This window comes from Grammomys surdaster, unplaced genomic scaffold, assembly GCF_004785775.1.
Source record: "Grammomys surdaster isolate TR1022 unplaced genomic scaffold, NIH_TR_1.0 125562, whole genome shotgun sequence".
Taxonomy (NCBI): domain Eukaryota; kingdom Metazoa; phylum Chordata; class Mammalia; order Rodentia; family Muridae; genus Grammomys; species Grammomys surdaster.
In genome coordinates, this window is record NW_021620409.1 from 718,148 (window position 1) to 739,979 (window position 21,832).

Genomic DNA, 21,832 nt, shown 5'->3' on the forward strand with positions numbered 1-21,832 from the left:
TAAAAACAAAACAAAAAAACTTTAATGGTACAAGAAGACATTCCTCCCCCACCCCCCGTTCCCATCCAGGAAGACTGAGGTCTGAAGATGGATCCTCTTTCTATCCCACCAGAAGTTTCTCATTAGTGGTTGAGAACAGATTCTAAAATATGAGTCTTGGAACCTTTGTGAATTGGCTTGTAAGGAGTATACATCTGCAATATAAATGGCCTGCAGCTTACACAAAAATGTCTAGTTACTTGTCCTTCTGTGTTGTCTCCACTCCTTCCTGAGATGAGAGGCCCGGGTGGTGATAGAAAATGTGGCTGGTGGCATTTGCTTGATTCAGTGCATAAACAAATGGAGTCTGGTAGCTCACACTTGTAGCCACAGCCTTGAGAGGTGAAGACAGGATTGCTGTGTGTGGAGTTCAAGGCCATCCTGGGCTACATAGTTCCAGGCCAGTCAACAGAGTGAGACCCAGTTTTACACACAACACTTTATAGTAAAAGCACAGGCATGGGAATTGGGAGGATTTTGAATCCTGGACCTGTTGCTTTATTTCTTCAAGGCTCAGTCCCCTGTTTTTTTTGTTTTTTGAGGTTTTTGCTGTCCACAGTTTTAGTAACCTGTGATCAACTGCAATCTGAAAATGCTTGAATGACAAGTTCCTGAAATAAATTATCCCTACAGTTTACATAGTACCCATTCTGAGCAGCACGATGAAACCGTAGCTGCCCTTTCCTGTTCCACTTGGTAGATGAATCATCTCTCTGCCTAGTGCACCCACACGGAATAACCCATTTGCTCTGTAGTCACTTAATTACCCGCCTGGTTATTAGATCGACTGACAGCGATATCATAGTACTTGTGTTCAAAGACTCATTTTACCTAAAAATGGGCCCAAACTGTAAGAGTAGTCATGCTGTCAATTCAGACGTGTCAAACAGGAGTGGGTTTTTTTTTTTGTTTGAGAAAAGGTGGAAGTTCTTGACACCTCACATGGGCGGGGGAAGAGGTCATATTATATGGTAATGTCTATAATAACAAATCCATTGAATTAGAAAAATAGAGAAATCAGTACAACCTCCACTATGGCACATCAAACTGAAAAGAACAATAAGTTCTTAGTTAAGATGAAAAGTTGCCGGGCAGTAGTGGCACACGCCTTTAATCCTAGCACTTGGGAGGCAGAGACAGGCGGATTTCTGAGTTCAAGGTCAGCCTGGTCTAGAGAGTAAGTTCCAGGACAGCCAGGGCTATACAGAAAAACCCTGTCTCAAAAAAGATGGAAAAGTCACTAAACACAAAATTCAGTTTTGTACAACAACTAAAATATTTTTTTAAAAAACAAAACTACAGGATTCAGTACTATTCACAGATTCCGGGACCAGTTGGCTATCTTGGAACACTCAGAAAGACTCTGTATTGGTGAAACCGGATCAGTCCTACTTCAAAAAACTGGAAAGATTATAATTGAGACAATGTAGGCAGAGTTCAGCACGAAGATGCCTGGCTCACAGTACATGTTCAGTTCATAGCACTCCTCAAAGCTTGAAGCTTTCCAATCTTCCCCTGGGATTAAAAGTCTCATAAAAGTTTTACTTTCTTCTTCTATTTCATCTCCCCTTCTTTAGAGTCTGACAGGGAAGAAAGGCAAAGTTTAAGAGTCTAATCCCAATGATCCTGAGTGAAAGGGTATAGAGAGTAATCCTTCACATCTCCAGGGAGTCTCCCTGAGAAAGCTGAGGAACCGGGATTGGGAAACGAGATACAACAGGGAACCTTCTCTTTCCTAGGGTTGGAAAGAGAAGAGAGCGCACAGCTGGCTACGTACCGCAAAAAAAAAAAAAAAAAAAAGTTTGTGAGGATACGTTGACAAGTCTCCAAGAACTGGATGGCATTGTACAGGACTGGAGAAATAGAGGTGGGACCTCAGAGCGAGGGCTAAGGAAGGGGTACCCTCAAAAAGGCACTAGCTGCCGTCAAATGCTTCGCAAGAGTCTGAAGGAGCTGAAGTTAAGTTCTCTGGGCGTTAGCCTTTGGGAAAAGTCTGCTATGCCAGTAATCAGGGTTGTCAAAGGCAGAGTCAGTGGCTTCTAAACTACGCAGAGTTTTGAGGCGGGCATAACGAACATGCGGAGTTTGATGTCCAGGTCCCTGGAAAGCTTGCATCTCCTCGTACCCTTGTTCAGCTGCTGGGCAGGCCCCCATAGCTGTGTAATCCCCTCCGGCACCACCCGCACCACGCCTGCGGTTCATGTATTCATAGTCTTCATCTGGAGTTGTGCCGGCAGAGGGCACGCTGGGATGGAGTGGGCAACTCTGTGTACTGCCCAGAGAAGCGCTGAGGTCTGAACCCACATCCATGTACTCATAACCCAGCTCTTCAAGGGAACCTGGCCTGGGACGCCGAGCCGGGCTACCCCTTCTCTTCCGGTTCATGTATTCATACTCCTCATCCTCATCTTCCTCTTCAGTACCCAGCACAGAACTAAGACCTACTGACGAAAGGGTGCCTTCCCGGGAAGAAGATGTACCTGTGGATGAGAGAAACTCCTTAAGTACAGATAGAACGTCATGGAAATAACCAGAAGGAATGGGAGTGAGCGAGTTACTAGAGAAAATAAAAGAACTAAGGGGAGCTTGGAGAAAAAAAAAAAATAGAAGATTTGAGGGAAACGCTGAAGAGCCAGGTACCTCTGAGGTGCGTATCTGGCATGACGTAACCATTGCCATCCTCTTCCTCTAACCCTGGCGGGGAGAGCGGGGTGACGGGAGTAAGCAGGCTGTGTCGCTGTGAATGGTAGGCGCTGTCCCCACGAGGTCGTGGGCTCCGACTACGGCTTCGGCTCCTACACACTGACACTCTCTCTTGGAGTTCAGCCTCAGAGCCCGTCACATGGCCCTCTGATGACTCTGATGCTAGACGTCCCCGTGGAATCGGGTGCAGAGAGATGGGACGAGAGAACTGTTCACGACCCCCCAAAACAGCAGAATCCTACGGAGGAAAAGTCACAGGAAACAATACAAGGGTTATACAGAGTATATAAATTTACAGACTCAGAGGGAGGTGCAGTAGTTTCGGGAGGGCTTTCTCCATTGCAGGATGCTGATTAAACCTTCAAGATCTGAAACAGCTTCCTATTTCTATAAATCCAAACCCATAGGACCCTCTGCCAGCACATCTTACCAGACAAGCCTCCCCGAGATTGCTCTGGTTCATGGGCATGTATCCAGATGAGGGACTTAAAACACTCTGGCTCTAAGATGAGAAAGGAAAGGGTTAAAATAAAGGAAGAAATCTATCCTTAGTATGGAAACTGATGAGTGGTGATTCTGAGCGGGCTCATGGGGGTGAACAGAGCAGAATCTTGTGCAGTTAGAAGATATCTTACCCCACGTGGCCGGGTAAGCGTTCCCGTAGGCAGGCTGAGGGCAGAACCCAGTGTGGTAGCCAGGCCGTCCTCCTCCGCCTCTAAGTCTAGGTCTAGGTCCAGTTCTGGCTCGAGCTCTGCCTCCTGCAATTCTTTGGTGCTCAGAGCAGAGGGCTCTGCGGCAGGAGGTATTCCAGGCCCACTCGCTCGCTACAGGAGTAGAGGTCCATTAAGGTGGATTCTAGTTCTCTCTCAGTCTTTCCCTGAAATGACTTTGACATTCTCTAGCCCAGACTCACCTTGATGACCAGATACCTAGGTGGGTCACGGGCCATCCTGGTAAACTCATTGGCTAGTTCTTTAAAGGTTGGGCGAATATTTTCATCAATCATCCAACCTGGGGAGAGATGGAGGAGGTTGAGCCAGAAGAGAGAACAGACCCATGGAAAAGAAAGGAGGGAAGTCAGTTAGAAAAGGTTAGGGTCAGCAGACAACTCACACTTGACCATGACCATGTAGACATCAATGGTGCAGATCTGGGGCTGTGCTAACCGCTCTCCCTTCTCTAGCAGGTCTGGTATTTCAGCCAGTCGAAGTCCTGCATAGGGCTCTGACCCAAAGGACATCAGCTCCCAAACTGTTACACCTGATACAAGAAGAAAATAAGTAATAATTATGAAAGATAGATACAGGCATGAAGGGAAGGGGGGTTAGCCTCGCTTTAATACAAGGATTGCAAGGGCATATAGTTCCTGAGAGGAGATACAAAAGGGGTACCTGATCTGGTGATGCCATAGAGGTGCTTACCGTAACTCCAGACATCACTCTGGTGAGTGTATTTCCCAAAGTGGATACTCTCAAGGGCCATCCACTTAATTGGAGTCTGAAGATTAAAGATAAAGGTGCTACCAATTATTTTTCATAAATTTTCTTATTTTAAAACTCCAAAAAACAAAACAAAACAAAAAAAACCCTCCAAGCCAGGCAGGCAGTGGTGGCACACACCCAGCACTTGAGAGGCAGAGGCAGGCGGATTTCTGAGTTCAAGGCCAGCCTGGTCTACAAAGTGAGTTCCAGGACAGCCAGGGCTATATAGAGAAACCCTGTTTCAACAACAAAAACAAGAACAAGAACAACAACAAAAAAAAAAAAAAAGAAAAGAAAAAGAAAAACCCTCCAAATTCTCAATCACTCTTTTTTTCCTCCTGAACTTGAATTAATTTTCTGTCATTCTCAGCTCCCTCTCCTTGAATCAGCCACAACTCATTCACCTATCTCAGAAAGAGCCCCTTGACTACTCTGTATTCCTCTGTATTCACACCACCGGACTATTTCCGTCCTTGTCACCTCACCTTGGCCTCACTGTGTAGTAACTGCTTGTCATCTGGCGGCAGCAGGTCAGCCACACCAAAGTCTGCCACTTGGACCTGACTCGGTGATTTGAGCATCACGTTCCGGAGCGCGAGGTCCCTGTGCACCATGCTATGTTCCTCGAGGTAATACATACCCTAGAGGAGGAGGTAGTCTCAGGGTTGGAGAAGTCAGCCACTGAGCAATAAGCAGACTCCCACACCCTGAGGACAGCTCTCAGAACCTCAAACCCTTGATCCTCCTACCTCGACCCTGACCCTCCCCAGCCAAGCTGTTGCCAACACAGGCCTCCCCTGACTCCCCTCACCTTGGCAATTTGTACTCCCCAGTTGAGTAGCAGCTGTGGCCCCAATGTCTCACGATGCTGTCTCACATGATCAAGGAGGGAGCCCAGAGGCAAATACTGAGTGACAAGCTGCAGAGATGACCCTGGGCACAGTCCCAGCAGCCGTACAATGTGAGCATGGTCCAGGCTGCCAACAGCCAGCATGTGCTGCAAGATATAAGAGGTTGTTAGCCAGGAAGTAACAGGTACGCATACACTCCGCAAAACCACACCCAATCTAGAGGTCCCTAACATATCAGCATGACTAAGATGGATCTAACACACTATTTGCCAACACAAGATCACATGCCTACATGCCCAGAACCAACACTGCCTCTTCTAGCGGCATAAAGAATTCTCTTCTTTAACTTACATCAGTCACAGCCTGAAAACTTTGCCGTCCACTCTTGTCCTCGATGACTTTAATGCAGACTGGAATCTTGATGGATTCGCCCTCAGGAATCCAAACCCCCTGGAAAGTTTGGGGTAGAAAGAGGTTTTAAAAAATCACTCTTTTCTGACAGTCTTTTGAGAAATATCTTTCTCCTATTTTCCCCTCCATCTTGTCCCCACTTCTCCAGACTTCCCCAGAGTCACTCACCTTGTGTACAGTTCCAAAGACACCAGAGCCAAGCACTTTGAGTTTCCTCAGCTCTGTCTCTTTGAAGATTCTAGCCAAAACTTTGTTTGCCTTCTCACTTGGGTCCAGAGGCTCGATGCTCTAAGGAGTGGACAAGGAGGAGGTGTTCAGAAAAGCCCACGCCCACAAGCCAAGTCCCGCCTACTGGCTCTGGGTAGATGCCAAGGACAGCAGAACCCAGAGCCCAGGGTAAGAGAAGTCCTTAGTCTTGGAAAGCTTCATAGTTCTACTGTGAAACAACTCTTCAGGAACAGTAGGATTGAAAAAGCTGTGCTGATGAGAAGGGTCAAGAGGGTTGGTTTCCCTTTGAGTAGGAGGAGGGAGCAGAGGAGATAAGGTGGTACTCCACCTTGAAGACCTTTCATACAAGGTTGGTTCTTGTTTTCTATCACTCTCTCCTCTAAGGTGAGGGCTTGCTGTGTAGATCAGACTTGTTTTAAACTCAGGGTAATCTTTCCTGCCTTGGCTGAGTTCGGGAATTACTGCCATGGACCAAAACACCTAAGCTTTCAAAGCACTTACACATACCGTTATATCCAAATCCTTGGAAGGATGGATGCTATCTGTATCTGAGATACATAAACTGAGCCACAGAGAAGGAAAGCAGCTTCTTCAGCGTTGTGGCAAATGGCAAAAGCAAGATGAGAACATCTTCCCATTTCTTGGACTGGTGTGTACATGTGTGTGCACGCGGACCTGCACGTTGCTAGGACTGAACCTAGCTCCTTATACATGCTAGGTAAGCATTCTGAGCTGTATCTTTAGCTCTCACCATCCTCTCAAAGAGAGGGACCGTATTTCCAGAGAAATCGCTTTTCCCTGGGAGCAGATTGTACAGGATGCCTCCCAGTGTTAAGCTAAATACTCACCTCACCCCGCTCCAAGTAGCGCCTCATGGCCCTTTTATTCTGAATCCTGCGTCCACGCCAATAGAGAAAAGAGCCTCCCAGAATCATGAAGATCACGGTCAGTCCTACCGTCACCGCTATTACCAGATGGGGCTTGCTGTGGGGTACACAAAAGGCCAGCATCCTGGGTTTACAGTGGCTTCGCAAAGGTTGCTTATATGGTTTACATCAGAGTTAACGCTCACCCCTACTAACATCCACGAGCACTGAAGGAGTCAACCTAGATATGAGGCTTCCCCTTTTAAGCCAGTGTAAGTAAATTTAGGAAGAGAATTCGAGACTCGAGTCCAGTGCTGGTGGGCTGTATATATAAAAGGGAAGAATGACCCTAGTGGACAGTCCCATACCCACGTACATACTGATGGCACTAAATGGACCCAGGGTGTTATTAATAATGACAATGAAAAGGAGGACAGGAAATCAGGATGAGGCAGGGTGAGGAGGGCACGAGGGAAAGCTGGAAGGAGGTAATGGTGGATTGCTATGATCAAAAGACATCACACAACTGTATTACATTTCCAAAGAATAAATAACAAAAATTATTTAAGGGTGTGTGTGTCAGAGATATGGCTCAGCAGTTTGCAGTTCCTAGAGAGGACTCAGGTTTGATTCCCTGAACCCACATGGTGGCTAAGAACCATCCTAACTCCAGATTCAAGGGAATACAGTGCCTTCTGCTGGTCTCCCCGATCACCGGGCATACACAGCGCACATACAAACATTCATCCAGGTACTATTCATACATATAAAGTAAAACAAAGAACTTTTTAAATGTAGGTATAGTGCTACACGCCTTTAGTCCCGGTATTTGGGAGACAGAGGCAGGAGGATGTCTGTGAGTTATCAGACATCCCTGGTGTACACGGCAAGTTTCATACCAGGCAGGGCTATATAGTGACACCCTGTTACAAAAAAACCAAAACAAACAAAAATATAAAAAAATAATTTTTTTTTTTTGAGACGGGTTTCTCCATGTAGACCTGGCTGTTCCTCGAACTCAGAGATCTTCCTGCCTCTGCCTCCCGAGTGTGCACCACCACTACCAGGCTAAAAAATAAAACTTAAAAGGGCAGAGCTAGCCACTGGAGAGAGGCTCAGTGTTTAAGAGCACTGGCTGTTCTTATGGAAGACTTGTGTTCAATTCCCAACACCTGCATGAAGGCTCATAGATTCATTAACTCCAGTTCCAAGATATCTCACGCCCCCTTCTGGCCTTCAGAGGGACCAGGCAAGCAAGTGATGCGGAGACATAAATGGATATACATACAAAAATTTTAAGAGGCAGAACCAACAGTATTGCTCTTCCCCTGACCTTTCTCCCAAATATTCCTGAATTCCACAATCTCCAAGCCGATCTTACCTCATTAATACCTCTGTTTGGCCTAAACAGTCTTGTAGTTCTGGTCCCTTACACCTAGAAAAGAAAATCATCTTCTTAGACAGTAAATAGACAACAGAGGATGGGGGCCAATGAGGTGGCTTAGCAGGTGAATACTCTTGCTGCCAAGCCTGAGGGGCCTGAGTTTGATCCCTGGGAACCATGTAAGGGAAGGAGAGAATGAACTTCCTCATTTGATCTCCACATACATGCCGTAGCACACCTGAACACACAGTTCCCACATTCACAATAAATGTAATTAGAAGAAAAAAATTTTAAAGATAATAGACTCAAATCTAAGAGCCTCCGTATATAAAAGCTAGTTTTAGAAAAAATCTACTGTGGCATCTCATCCTGAAGCCCCAAACCTAGCCCCCAAAACAGAGGGGACTCCATCCCCATCCTTCCCGATAGTCTCATCCTCCATGTCTGGCTCACTAGTGAGTCTGTCCTGAACAAAACTCCTGAGCTAATGCTATTCCATCTTCCCCTAAGTATAGCGTGCTGAGTTTCCCTTCCTCCTGTCCTTTATAGCTGGAAGTGAGTCTTAAGTAGTCAACCTGTCTCCTTGCTGCTCCACACCCTAATTCAATTCTGGGTTCCTACCCTCTCCCTAGCCCCTCCTCTCTTTCATCCCGTCACTGACCCCTGGGTGCAGTTCTCGTGGCAGGGCCGGCACTCATTCTCAGCATCTGGATATTTGTAGATTGGACCTTTGGCACCTAGGATTCCATGAGGGCAGCTGTTCACACAGTGGGGCCCGTCTCGAAAATGGGCACATCGAGCACAAGCGTCTGAGCCCTGAGTAGAAGAAGGCAGATCTTTGAGAATGAGATGTCAGGGTTAATTCCAGTCCTCCCAGTAAGGGTCAACCTATCCCCTTAGCAACCTCCGTGTACAAACTCTAGGGCTATCTGAGTTCTCTGGGCTGACCTGGAAATCTCGTCATTTCCCTGCCTCCCTTACAGATCCCAGGGCTGCTACTATACCGAGCCATTGCACGTGCTGGTACCCTCCATGGGTAGACATTCTGGATGGCAGGAGAAGCACTGAGCCTCATGAACAAACTCACGGGGTTCCCTGTAGTGGGGGACACAGGGAGGGATTACTTCTACCCTTCATTCCCTTAACCTGTAATGAAGACCTTCTACTTCATGCCCACCAAGACACAAGCAGAAAGCTGTCTACAAAGCCAGGTACAGTGCCTTACATCTGTAATCCCAGCACTTTAGAGGCTAAGGAAGAAAGATTTCCCTGAGTTCAAGACCTGCCTGGGTTACAGAGTGAGGTGCCGTCTAAAAACAAAAGCAAGCAGGCAAGCCAGCAGACAAGAAAGCAAGAGAGGGCCAGGTGTGGTTGACACACACCTTTAATCTTAGCACTCGGGAGGCAGAAGCAGAAACAGCTCTTTGAGTACTCTCTGGTATACATAGCAAGTTCTAGGTCAGGACCATGAGATCCTGTCTGTCTGTCTGTCATTCTCTCAAATGCACATGCACACACAAAACACAAAAGCAAGCCAGACATGGTGGCTCATAGCTGTAATCCCATCATTTAAAAGGTTAAGGCAAAAGGATTACAGAGTGAGTAGGGTAGGAGGGAGGGGTAGGAGGGAGATGAAGAGTGAGAGAGAAGGAGAGGGAAAGGAGAAAGAAACTCAGTCTATAGGGCTGAAGAGATGGCTCAGCAGTTAAGAGCACTGACTGCTCTTCCAGAGGTCCCGAGTTCAAGTCCCAGCAACCACATGGTGGCTCACAACCATCTGTAATGGGATCTGACGCTCTCCTCTGGTGTGTCTGAAGACAGCTACAAGTGTACTCATGTACTTTAAATAAACAACCTGAACTACTCCATCCATCCCTGGGCCTTATTCCCACCCTCTTGGCCTTCTCCCCACTGTACCCTTGCAGAAAGTTGCAATGAGTCACACAGACACCTTCCCGGCTGTAGTTTCGACAAGACAAGCACTGACCAGGGCCTGGGCCCCAGCATCCCCCAGAGGAGCACAGTGGATCACACACTTTACCCTCTGCCACTGAAAAAGAACAGACACATTAGGAAGATCTGAGGACACCCAGGATCTCCTTATTGCCTCCATCCTCACACCCCCTTCTCATTGTTTCCTCAAACCTATTCCTACTTTCTGAATCCTCTCACCATCCCAACCCCTGCTCTCACTCCTGGGAGGCCCTTCCTCTCACCGCATTCTCTCAGGGGCCGGTTGTACTTGATGTCAAGCCTCTCTTCCGAAGGCCCCCGAAGCAGTCTGGTCCAGTTTAAAGAGTGGTGGTAGCAAAGCTGCCGGTTGGCGCTTATGTAGACGCGCCCAGCACTAATTTCCTTCAGGGACCGGAAGCCCAGAGATGTGACATTCAAGTTCTTCATGATCAACAAGGAGAAGCCCCGGCTGGAATAAGGAGTCAGAAATTAGAAGACAAACCACAAAGGAAAAATTAAACATACAGGGGGGTTACTTTCACTCAACAAATTTGCTCCTGGTTAAGTTAGACCTGTGGAGAAGGAATAGCCTCTTCTGGCAGGTTTGTTTTTTTTTTGAAACAGGTGTCGGGGTATTGCTGAGGCGGGTCTGGAACTCACTATCTGGCCCAAACTGGTCTCTGAACTAGCTGTGATCCTCCTGTTAGAATTAACAAGATCTGGGATTACCCTGACTTTTTGCCTTTCTCTTCCTATGCTAGCAGACTGTTAGGGCCTGTTGGTTGAGAAATACCCTGTATATCATATCAAGATGCCTACCTCACTGTCTAGGGATGCTACCACCTCCACGCCCATTACTCACTTGTAGAGGCTTCTGCCCCCGATGGTCGTCAGATTGGAAAAAACACTGAAGTTGTGCATGTGAGGGGGCCAAGACTGGATGTTTAGGTAGCCTGAGGGTCGGAGAGAAGCGAATAAGCAGAGAGTCGTGTCGTCTGTCCCTGTCTGTCCCCCCCCCCCCCCCCCGCACATCAGGTTCTCAGTAACCTGTGCTCTAGAATAAGATTTTTCTTTTTTTATTTCCTTTTTTTTTTTTTTTTAAAGATTTTATTTAGGGCTGGAGAGATGGCTCAGTGGTTAAGAGCACTGACTGGTCTTCCAGAGGTCCTGAGTTCAATTGCCAGCAACCACATGGTGGCTCACAGCCACCTGTAATGGGATCCGATGCCCTCTTCTGGTGTGTCTGAAGACAGTGTACTCATATACATAAAATAAATAAATAAATCTTTAAAAAAAAAAGATTTTATTTTATACATATGAGTGCCCTACTTGCATGTCTGCCTGCATGCCAGAAGAGGACATGAGATCCCATTATACATGGTTGTGACCCACCATGTGGTTGCTGGAAATTGACCTCTGGAAGAGCAGTCAGTGCTCTTAACCACTGAGCCATCTTTCAAGCCCCAAGTGTGACTTTTCTTAAGTCACTTAACTGTCAAGTGTGCCTGTGTGTGTCACCTGCTCCTTCCAGCAGGGGAAGCCAGCCATCTTCCTCACCTGTGATCTCCCGGACTGTCCTGAAAACATTGAGCTTTTCCGGGTCCAGTGCAGGGATCTTGTGCCAGGGGTCACTAAGGGAGCAATAAAAACTTGTCAGCAAAGGAGAGATATACTCAGTGATAATAACACACTGCGCCTCAAAACACAGTTCTTAGATGTCAATGTTTTCCCCAGCGCTAGGGATCAAACCCAGGGCCTTTTGCATGCTAAGCCAGTTGCTTTACTAACACAGCCTCCTGGTTCCTAAGTCAGTCTTCATCTAAAGGAAACAGAACTCCTTGGAGAAATGCTGGTGGCAGGGGAAACATAAATGCATAGAAGCCAAGAAGAAAAGGAATACTCAAGGGCTGACATAGTGATGCAAGCCTGACAACCCTGCCCCCCATGGTGGCTCACAATTGTCTGCAACTCTAGCTTCAAAGACTCAGGCCCCCTTTTCTGGTCTCAGGTACCAGGCATGCACATGGTGCACAGACATATACACAGGCAAATCATCCATGCACATAAAACAAACTAGGGAAATGGTGATAGCACACGCCTATAATCCCAACACTAATACTTGAGAGGCCAAACAAGGGTCGCAAGATCAAGGCCAGCCTGGGCTACATGTATAGACATTATTTAATTAAAAAAAAAAACTGAGATAAGGAGTGTGCGTATAATAAAAAGCAAAAGAGAGAAATGATGAAAACAAGTTGGGCAGGGGTGGCGCACGCCTTTAATCCCAGCACTTGGGAGGCAGAGGCAGGCAGATTTCTGAGTTCGAGGCCAGCCTGGTCTACAGAGTGAGTTCCAGGACAGCCAGGGCTACACGGAGAAACCCTGTCTCGAAAAACCAAAATAAATAAATAAATAAATAAATAAATAAAAATAAAATAAAATAAAAACATGTATATTATGCTAATATTAGGGGAATCTGGGTAAAGTATGTATGGAAAATATGTCATTTTAATAATTTAAGCGCTACTCCAAAGTTATATCTACATAAAAAAATTTATAAAGAGGTGGCCAGTAGGGTGGGTCAGCAGACAGAATTGATCCAGCAGAGCTGGATCCAGGTTAATCCCAGGCTCCACAGGGTAGAAGGAGAAAACAGTTTTTGATTTCTAAAAACTGACTTCTGAGTCCCATATTTGCTGTGGTACATGCATATCTATACATGTATGTACACACACACATACACACAGAGGTCTGTATACATATATACATACATACATATACATGTCTATACACACAAACAAAACTAGCAAACATTAAAAGGGTATCTGGAAAGATGTCTCATCAGTTGAGAACACTGGCTGCTCTTGCAGAAGGCTAGGGTTTGACCCAGCTATCTGGAACTTTAGTTCCAGGGGATTCAACAGCCTCTTCAGATTTCTCTGGGTACCAGGTAAACACGTAGTGCAGAGACACGTTCATGTAGGCAAAATACTCAGGTACATAAAATAAAAACTGTAAAAAAAATATGAAAAATGGACAATGTTTTTTATTACTTTCAGTTGTGGGTATGTGCAGGTGCCCACTGAGGCTGGAGACATTAGATCCCCCTGGGCTGGAGTTTCAGATAGCTGTGAGCCTATGGAAGAGCGATACATGGTCTTAACCACTGACCTGTCTCTCCAGCCTCCTTTTATTTAAATTTAAGGAAGAACTTCTATGCGTTCTCTCAGGCCCTTTATAGCTCCTACGACTTCCTGACTTACATTTCTACATTAGGGGATTTTCTGTGTAGCCTTGGCCATTCTGGAACTCCCACTGTAGACCATCCTGGCTTCAAACACACAGAGATCCCCCTGCCTCTGTCTCCTGAGTACTGGGACTAAAGGCAACGCACCTGGCCGTGATTTACATTTCTAGTCAGCTGCATGTAGAGACTTAAGCCATTGAAATGAACCGTGTGGTGGACAGGGCTGTGGATTTAGGGTGGAAAAGCAGAATTTCTAACCCATTGAGGCCAGTGATGAGGAAGTCCAGGTTGCCCAGGATCTTGGTACAGTTCACGAACCCATCGATGTTGCTAGAGTCCACAGTCTGGTATCGGCTTCCAGAGCCTGTCCCCTCACAGGCTGTAAACACAAAACAGTCTCAGTGCTGGGTTCTGAATCACCTCATAGAAGAAGCTGGGTGTAAGTTCTCCCCTCTTCCTGCCTCTTCACCTCCCACTTCCTCACCTTTTGGGCACAGCCCTCCACAAGGTTCACACATCTTGAGTCCATTCTTATCTACTTCCATCTTGTCAGGAGGACAAGCCCTGACACAAAATGTCTGATCCACCACAAAGTTATCTAGGAAAGAGGAGAACGCCATTAAAAATGAGTAATAGCCAACAAATGAGACCCCTCCTCTGCACCCCTGACCCCTCCTCTGGCCCCTGCCTCTTCCACTCTGCCCTGGGATTTGCTCCACCTATGATCTAGGGTTCCTCAGGTATGCCCTATAGATTAGACAATCTCTTTGTTCTTAAGATGGCCTCAAGCCCTTTTTTTGGTCTTTTTGTTTTTTGTTTTTTGAGACAGGGTTTCTCTGTATAGCCCTGGGTGTCCTAGAACTCACTCTGTAGACCAGGCTGGCCTCGAACTCAGAAATCCACCTGCCTCTGCCTCCCAAGTGCTGGAATTAAAGGCATGCGCCACCACTGCCTGGCTAAGCCCTTTTTTTAAAAAAAAAAAAAAAAGAAAAGAAAAAAAGAAAAAAAAAGAAGAAGATTTAAGGGGCTGGAGTGATGGCTCAGCAGTTAAGAGCACTGACTGCTCTTCCAGAGGACCCAGGTTCAAATCCCAGCACCCAAATGGCAACTCACACCTATCACAAGATCTAACAACCTCACAAAGATATATATCACATTTGTGCCTGGTAATCAAAGAATCCAGAATAGGTGTAAGATCCCCTAGAAGCATTATAGGCTATTATAGGCTGTCTGATATGGGTGCTAAGAACCGAGTCCTTTAGAATGGCAGCAATTGGTCTCAACTGCTGAGACATGTTTCTATCCCTGGCATCAAACTCTTCATGGAGCTGAGGATGACCTTGAGTGTCTGATCTTCCTGTCTCTACCTCAGAGGCTGGATTCCAGTATGCTATTTCACCCAGTGTTATTTGGTATTGGATTTATCAAGCCCAGGACTTCATGTACACTACTAGGCAACCACAGTCAAACAAGGTACAGCCCCAGGCCTCTTAGCTCTTTGTTGTTCCAAGTGGCCCCTGCCAGAAGTCCGGGGGGGGGGGGGGGGGGGGCCGGGCACTGACAGAGATGTCACTCACTAGGTGAGGTCACATGATCACATCTAGGTTTCCCCCAATTAACACCTAACTTCATCCCTTTAGTATCCCAAACTTTTTGTGTTGAATCTGTGGTTGTCCTTTCCCCCTTAGACACTTACGGGGACAACTGGCAACACAGACTCCTCCATACTGATACTTGGTATGGGGGTTGGGCTCAAGCTGGAACGTTAGCTTGTTGTACACGAGAGGCTCCGGACACCGGGGCACACAAGCCCCACTGTCATTGAAGCGTCGGCAGGCCTGGGAATGTAAAAGACTCCTAGAATTTATATTCTCTATAGACCCCTTCTCCTCCCCAAAGCCGTAACCCCACGTCAGAGCACAGGCTGATGGTACCATTACATACAAAGCAATCTGTGTCCTGGGGTCCAGAGCAGCCTCCTGCACATTCATCGTGACAGCACTGGTTAGGATTGGGCCCAAAGCAGCGACCGTTACACTGAGGGGCACAGATGGTCTTGGTCACTTTGGAAAGAGAGAACACATGACGTTCAGGGATAAATTCAGAGGCCATCACTCATTCTGAGTGTTCGGACTGACCCAGGCAGGATTGCATAGGTAATGGGTATGGGGTGGGAGTGGGGTTGTGCTTTTAACTTTTTAGAAGAAAATTCAAACCCACATATCTGGCAGTCTTCTGGTCCAGGCCCCCAGCATCTCCCCTTGCAGACCTCATGACAGGGTGGACCTGGTTGGGAAGTGAGAGGACGCGCAGGGCCATCAGAGCTTAGAAAGGCTCACTTGAATCAACGGGGTATGATGTCAGCACACAGGAACCTCAATCCCAGGAAGCAAGAGCCCTGAGCTGTGTCCCTCCCTGCCCTTGGAAAGCAGGGCTGGGCTCAAGTGAACCTGTCAACAAGGGGTGGGGCTACTCCTCCACACTACCCACTGGGCAGCTGAAGGGGAGGGACTGGGGCAGATGCCAATCTCAGCCTAGCGCCATCCCAGGAACTTGGTTCCTTCCAGACAAGCAGATTCTGTGCCTGAGTAGACTAGCTCAGAGCAGCTGAGAGATATTATATTGGCAAGAGCAACAGGGAGCTAATCAAAAGATCTGGGCTCCCTGCTTAGCACCCAAGACAACTTTTGCCTCTTTTCTTGATACACTGGTTTGGGCTCCAGGAGGCTGACCCTGTCCCTCTTGGCAGGCAGGCTCTTGGGTCAACGGTCTGAGGTGACTGTTTGGGGAAGGTGGGTCCAGATGAGAGAATGCAGTAGGCATGGGAGAGAAGTCGCTCCGGTTTGCTGGGGCAAAGTGAGCTGCCTTGATCATATTCACTTACAGTTTCCCCCGTTGTTCTTCACCACTATCTCAGCACCTCGAACCCTTACGATGTCCCTCCAGTCAATCGTATCCATGTGGCAAAGTTTGTCATTCTTCTCAATGTAAACGCCCCCTGACAAAATCTCTGTGGTGGGAAGAGAAGCGACAGGCTGAAGACTACCGGTGCGACTCCCCTTCCACACCAATCCAAAAAAACACTCAGCCACAGGTGGTCCAATCAGATTCAAGCTTCAAGAAAAGCTGGCCCTCAAAGAGGAGGAGTCAAGCCAAAGAAACTCCCGCCTCTTCAGACACCTGTGTAGATCCGGTTTTGCCAGTGGGGGAGGGGTAGGACGTCCTGATTCAATGCCCTAGGCCTACCTGAGTGTTTTCTAAGCAACTGGGACAAGGGGAGCAGAGATTGCCCAGGTTGTGTTTTACCCCTACATTCTCCAACTGGTTGGGGCAAAAGTAAGATTCCAGAGAAGGAGGGTTCTCAATAGATCCAATTCCCAGTCCAACCCCATCCCTCCATCACATAAGGTCCCTCCTTCCTGGAACAGGTGCCCCAAGCTCCCTCCTGGAGCCCTCTACTGCTTAAAGAGCAGTGGACTTTTAGACCACCAAGGTAGTGGGTATCCGGGAAGATGAACTGAGAGTGAGCAGTCTTGGGTCATCAGCAAGGAGGTTCCTGTTGGCATGAAGGCTCAGGGGCAAGACCAGAAGGGATTATCAGAACTAACCAGTAAGCTGAGTGAACCGGAGCTGGCGCAGAGCATGGCTGGAGTTGGTGTTATAGTTCAACATGACAAAGATGGCAAACTTCCCATCGTAGACCTGGGTTCCCCGGACCACTCGGAGGTTAGGCAAGGGCAATACAGAGAATTCATTCATGGCCACAAGGACATAGCCTGTCACTTCCCGGATCCACTGTGGATAGAGCAGACCATAACAGTGAAAAGAACAACTGTGTCTCAGCCTCTTTAACTCTATTTATTTATTTATTTATTTATTTATTTATTGTTTTTTGAGACAGGGTTTCTCTGTGTAGCCCTGGCTGTCCTGGAACTCACTCTGTAGACCAGGCTGGCCTGGAACTCAGAAATCCGCCTGCCTCTGCTTCCCAAGTGCTGGGATTAAAGGTGTGCACCTCCACTGCCCGGCTTATTTATTTTTGAGACTGGGTTTCTTGCTGTTTGTAAACCAGGCTAGCCACAGACTCAGAGATCTGCCTTCCTTACTTCTCCAGGTGACTCTGGGTCCTCAGCTTACTGATTGACAGAACGCCACCTGCTCTGTCCCTTTCTGGTGACCAGTTTTTACATACCCCTGGTTATAGGACTAGGACACCCCACCCCCTCACCCCCACCACCCTTACAGTCTCTGTCTCCCTAGGTTTGAGCCTTAAGAACTACTAAGTCAGACTGGAGAGTTGGCTCAGCAGTTAAGAGCATTGACTGCTCTTCCAGAGGTCCTGAGTTCAATTCCCAGCAACCACATGGTGGCTCACAACCATCTGTAATGGGATCTGATGCCCTCTTCTGGTGTGTCTGAAGAAAGCAATAGTGTACTCATATGCATAAAATAAATAAATCTTAAGAAAGAAAGAAAAAAGAACTAAGTCTTAGGAATGCAGACTGCAGCAAAAGATGGTCCCCAGAAAGGGGAAGGCTTTTTCTACAGAAGCCTAGGAGGGACCAAGTGGGGATACTCACTTGCAGGAAGGAAAGGTCAGCATTGTGTCCTGTGAGCACAATCTCCAGGTTTCCCATGACCACCTCACACTTCTCATACAGTTTGTACAGAGTCTGGTACTGATTGTCGGCGTCCCCGGTCACGCTCAGCCCGTTCAGAGTCCCGGGACATACTGTAAAAGTGGAGGTGAGACAGATGGGTAAGCTAGATGTCCCCTCCGTGTGAGCCTCACGGTTGCCCTGTTCCAGTTACTCTGGCCACAAGGGCCTCCAAGGGCCTCCTTGTTTCTCACAATTTGGAAAGGTGAAATACGTACTTTAACTCGCCAGAGTTCCCACAGTGCCTCCTTTGGGTACTGATTTGGGCACCGAGGGGTTAATACAGAAGGAAGACATGCTGGACTTTTCCTCTCTCTGGAAAGGACACTTTGGGCAGGGAGCATTTACCCTCTCCTCCTCAACGAAAGCGCTTACTTCTCTGCCCCCATCCTGCCTCTCTCTAGGCCCTGAAATAAACATCTCTTTGGGGCTAGCACACAGCCCCTATTGTGTCTACAGAGGGTGGGATGGGGGCAGAGGGTGGGGGCAGTGCCTGGGGCCACAGTTCAGCCCACAATGAAGCAATTCTATCCAGGAGGAGGGGGCTGCCCCACCCTGCCTCAGACACCCCATCCTTAGCAGCACCCCCCTCTTACCCTGGAGCTTTGGGCTCAGAAAAGTGACCTCACTAGAGGGAGAAACCCTGGTAGTGGGGTGGGAGGGGGGTCAATGGGCGCTTTGTCTTTAAAGCTGGACGATAAGGAGCTGGCGGCCTCCCCCTTCCTAAACTCTGGTTTCCCTTCTCACTCCCTTCCCCTAAGCCAACATGCTCCAGCTCCCCTGGCATCCCTGTGTAACCCTGAAGTGCTTTGCACCAAACAGAGAAGAAGACTGGAGAAAAACAGAACAGAGCCTCCACTCTCAAGCCACCTTCCCAATTTCATTGTCAGAAGGATTCTCTAAAGAGACTGCTAACAGGACAGTGTTCTCCAATAGGCACTCCAGGGGAGAGCCCAGAAGAGAGGACAGAACCTTTCAGTTCTTGGGCTTTCACTTTCCTCCCTGGAGCTCTAAGTATCTTTCTTTTGGTGCAGTAAGAGCACAAGAGGGTGGGGGTAAGGGGTATACCACCAACCACCTGTTCTAACCGCCCTTCCCTGAGGCGGGGCAGGAGGCAACAGAGGGAGAGAGAGTCAGAGGCCCCAGCTTCTCCTGTTAGATACATGTCTGGTCTGACCCCTTCTTCTAGAACCTTTCCCTTATCCTCTCTCCATGATGGAAGGAGTGGGCCAGTTCCAACAAGGAGGCATAAACAAGCTAGAAGCTCCCAGAGGAACCTGGGAGCTCCAGGGTCCTTGGGCTGAAATAAAAGACCAGGAATGTTAGTCATTTCTGGAACAGCCCCACCCTGGTCCCCTTCCTGGCAGGACACCCCTCTTCCAAGTGAAGGTGCCAACCCTTCTCCTCTGATAGGGGAGGAGCTAGGATATCTGTATAGGGAAGTGATGTGTACCTGTGCGTGCATACTGTCACACACATACGTCTGGCAAACAAACATGTACGCAGTTACCCTGGCGCAGAAATGTATATTGTTTGTCCCTGGGGACCCGTATTGGGAAGTATTACAAGTAGCCAGTCCATCCCACCTACCCACAATGCCTTGCACACTTTGTGTCTTGCGCTTTGCAAGGCCCTACAGGTCTCAGTTACCTGCCACCCTGAGGGTAAAGTCCATATTTCACAAACAGGGGCAAAGGGCCTGGGCAGGACGGGAGTATAAACAACTACCCAGGAGGAACCAGGCAACTTGGGGAGCACAAGCAAGGAAGCACTGAGAGCTGCTGGGTGGGGGTGGGGTGGACCACGCTCACAGAGGCGCAGAGGCTCAAAGTCAGAGCCTTTCTCTGTTGGAGAGCATTGGCTGCGCAGACCAAGAACCTCCAGCCTCTCAGAAGCCTCCCCTCTATAGCCGAAGCCACACACAAGGGGACAAAGGGGCTATACAAGGCTTGAGACAGGGCCGGATGCCCAGAGGCTCAGGATGGAGATAAAGGATAGAGAACCAAGCTCCCTGACTCTTGAGGAGGGTGATGGGAATCCCGGATTCTTGGGTTCCTGGTTGGTGGGGGCACAGTCAGATGGGACAGTGATCCAGTCACTCCTCTGACCCCTCCCACTCCAGTCTCCAGACCACCCCCTCCACCAGCTGGGAGTGTTCACATCTCAAGATCCCAGGGGCTAAATTTAGGCCCAGCAACTGTGGGGGAAGCACAGGTGGTTTCCCCCACTCCCACTATGGGGAAGGGGCACTGACTGTGCCAACCCCCAAGCCGAGATCTAGGGGTCGGGTGTGGGTGCAAGATCAACAGGACTCTAGTTATACCAACTCTAGCGCTCTTTCAGGTGTCCACAGTCCCAGAGACACCGGTAGCAATGGGCTCAGATGGCACTGAATGGGGGGAAGGGCAGAAGTTGGGTCTTAGAAGCCAGTTAACAGAATAGAAATGTTCAGAAGGTGGGAGAGGTGACCTCAGATTGGAGAGAGAAAGAGGTCTGATTGTCTTTCCGCCCACAACTCCAGCTTAGGGTATATACCCTGGAAATAGTATAGTATGTAATAGATGCCCAATGTATTAATTGAATTGACCTGGGGTCTTGATAAAGAGAAGTTGGTTAAGTTGGGGACCGGCTTATCTTATGAGAAAGCAGGCAGCCAGCCTCTGTGAGACCTCTCACTGATGTCACCTGGACTTGGCCCTCAGGTTAATCTCAGCCTTCTCAGGACAGCCCCACTCACGGAAGAGGAGGTACCATTCTTGTTTTTCCAACATTAGAAAACAACAACTTCCAACCCTTGCATTGCCCCGCCCTGTCGGCAAAACAACGAAACTGGGGGTGGGGGGGTTGTTGAAACCTGGGATGGAGTGGGGGGGGGCAGGAAACCTGAAAGCAAACTGAGACCCTTCAAGCCAAGGCTCTTTACGTTTACAGAAGGGTCCCTGCCCACCCTCCTCCCAAGGCTCTCAAGTGTGAACTACTGTTCGGCACCAACCAGATCAAAATAAAACCAATTAGAGGATCAGCGATACCCTAGAAAGAAGGGGAGGCAACCAGGAATGCAGTCCCTGCCCAGCCCACTCCAAGAACCGAGCCACACGGTCCCCTCCTTCGTGGTCCGAGCAGACCCGGTATCGCATCCCCTAGTTCAAAGCGTCAGAACCCAAACTCCTTGCCCAGGGTAGGGTGTGCGAGCGCTCAGGTTGCGCCCCCAGCTTCCAGCCTACTGGGGCTCCCGCGCGGCTTACCTGCCTGAGAGTTGCCCATCTCGGAACCCCGGGCCAGGCTGAGAAGGAAGCCCAGCACCTGCAGAGTCCCAATCGCCCTCATGATTCCAGCGGAGGGTGAAGGGAACCCAGCCGAGTCTGGCCCGGGGGGGCCCCAAGATTAGGAGGACATCGAAGCGACAGCCACCTGAACAGACAGCGAATAGGTTGCCGAGGAGGCAGCGGAGGTTGCAAAGTGCAACCGGAGCCGTAGTCGGAGTCCCGAGCGGGACGGCAGGGGAGGGTGTCTGTCTGGGAGGGAGGGAGGGAGGGAAGGGGGAAGGGGGTGAGTCACGGCCGCGCCCCCTCCCGTGAGAGGAGGCTGGAGTCCTAATGGTTGTAGCCCGGGACACCCGCCCAAGCGTGCTCTGCCAGCCCGCAGCTTGGCCAGAAGGGTCAAGGAGGAGCCTCACTCCAGCAATTTCCCCCGGAGATGGTTAAGAGCAGATCAAGATTCCGAAAGTCCCCAGGCCGGGGGAAAGGTAGTGAATGTGGGTAGGGAGAGCGCTGCGAAGCCCAGCCCCCAGAAAGCTGGCCTCGCCCATTAACCAAATCACTCAACTCCCCTAGCCGGTTGGATCACTTGAGGGATATATTTTTTTTCCTTTTGCGGTGTGAGTATTTCTATTTTTTAGAGTGGGAGGTTGTTTTTTAGCCTAGCGTTCATGCCACCTCAGTTTCCCCGGGACGCAAAGCCCCGTAACTCATGGACCCGGCTCGGGAACCCGAGCCCCGGAGGCCGCGTGAA

At 48.7% G+C, this 21,832-nt stretch overlaps 1 protein-coding gene across 1 annotated transcript; it reads right to left on the reverse strand.

Annotated features, from left to right (window-relative positions):
- On the reverse strand, window positions 1-21,511 carry Erbb3 (erb-b2 receptor tyrosine kinase 3). The gene is made up of 28 exons (XM_028786689.1): window positions 21,067-21,511; window positions 17,744-17,895; window positions 16,772-16,958; window positions 16,048-16,173; window positions 15,384-15,449; window positions 15,108-15,226; window positions 14,860-15,001; window positions 13,648-13,761; window positions 13,422-13,542; window positions 11,474-11,547; window positions 10,779-10,869; window positions 10,180-10,385; window positions 9,881-10,013; window positions 8,968-9,058; window positions 8,625-8,779; window positions 7,961-8,014; window positions 6,562-6,697; window positions 5,654-5,773; window positions 5,426-5,524; window positions 5,035-5,220; window positions 4,709-4,864; window positions 4,164-4,239; window positions 3,856-4,002; window positions 3,656-3,753; window positions 3,378-3,566; window positions 3,173-3,244; window positions 2,680-2,980; window positions 1-2,519 (listed from the first exon to the last, which is right to left on the reverse strand). Exons 1-28 carry the CDS (start codon window positions 21,146-21,148, stop codon window positions 1,999-2,001), a joined length of 4,014 nt encoding a protein of 1,337 aa, XP_028642522.1. The 5' UTR covers window positions 21,149-21,511; the 3' UTR covers window positions 1-1,998.
- Window positions 21,512-21,832: the final 321 nt, after the last annotated feature.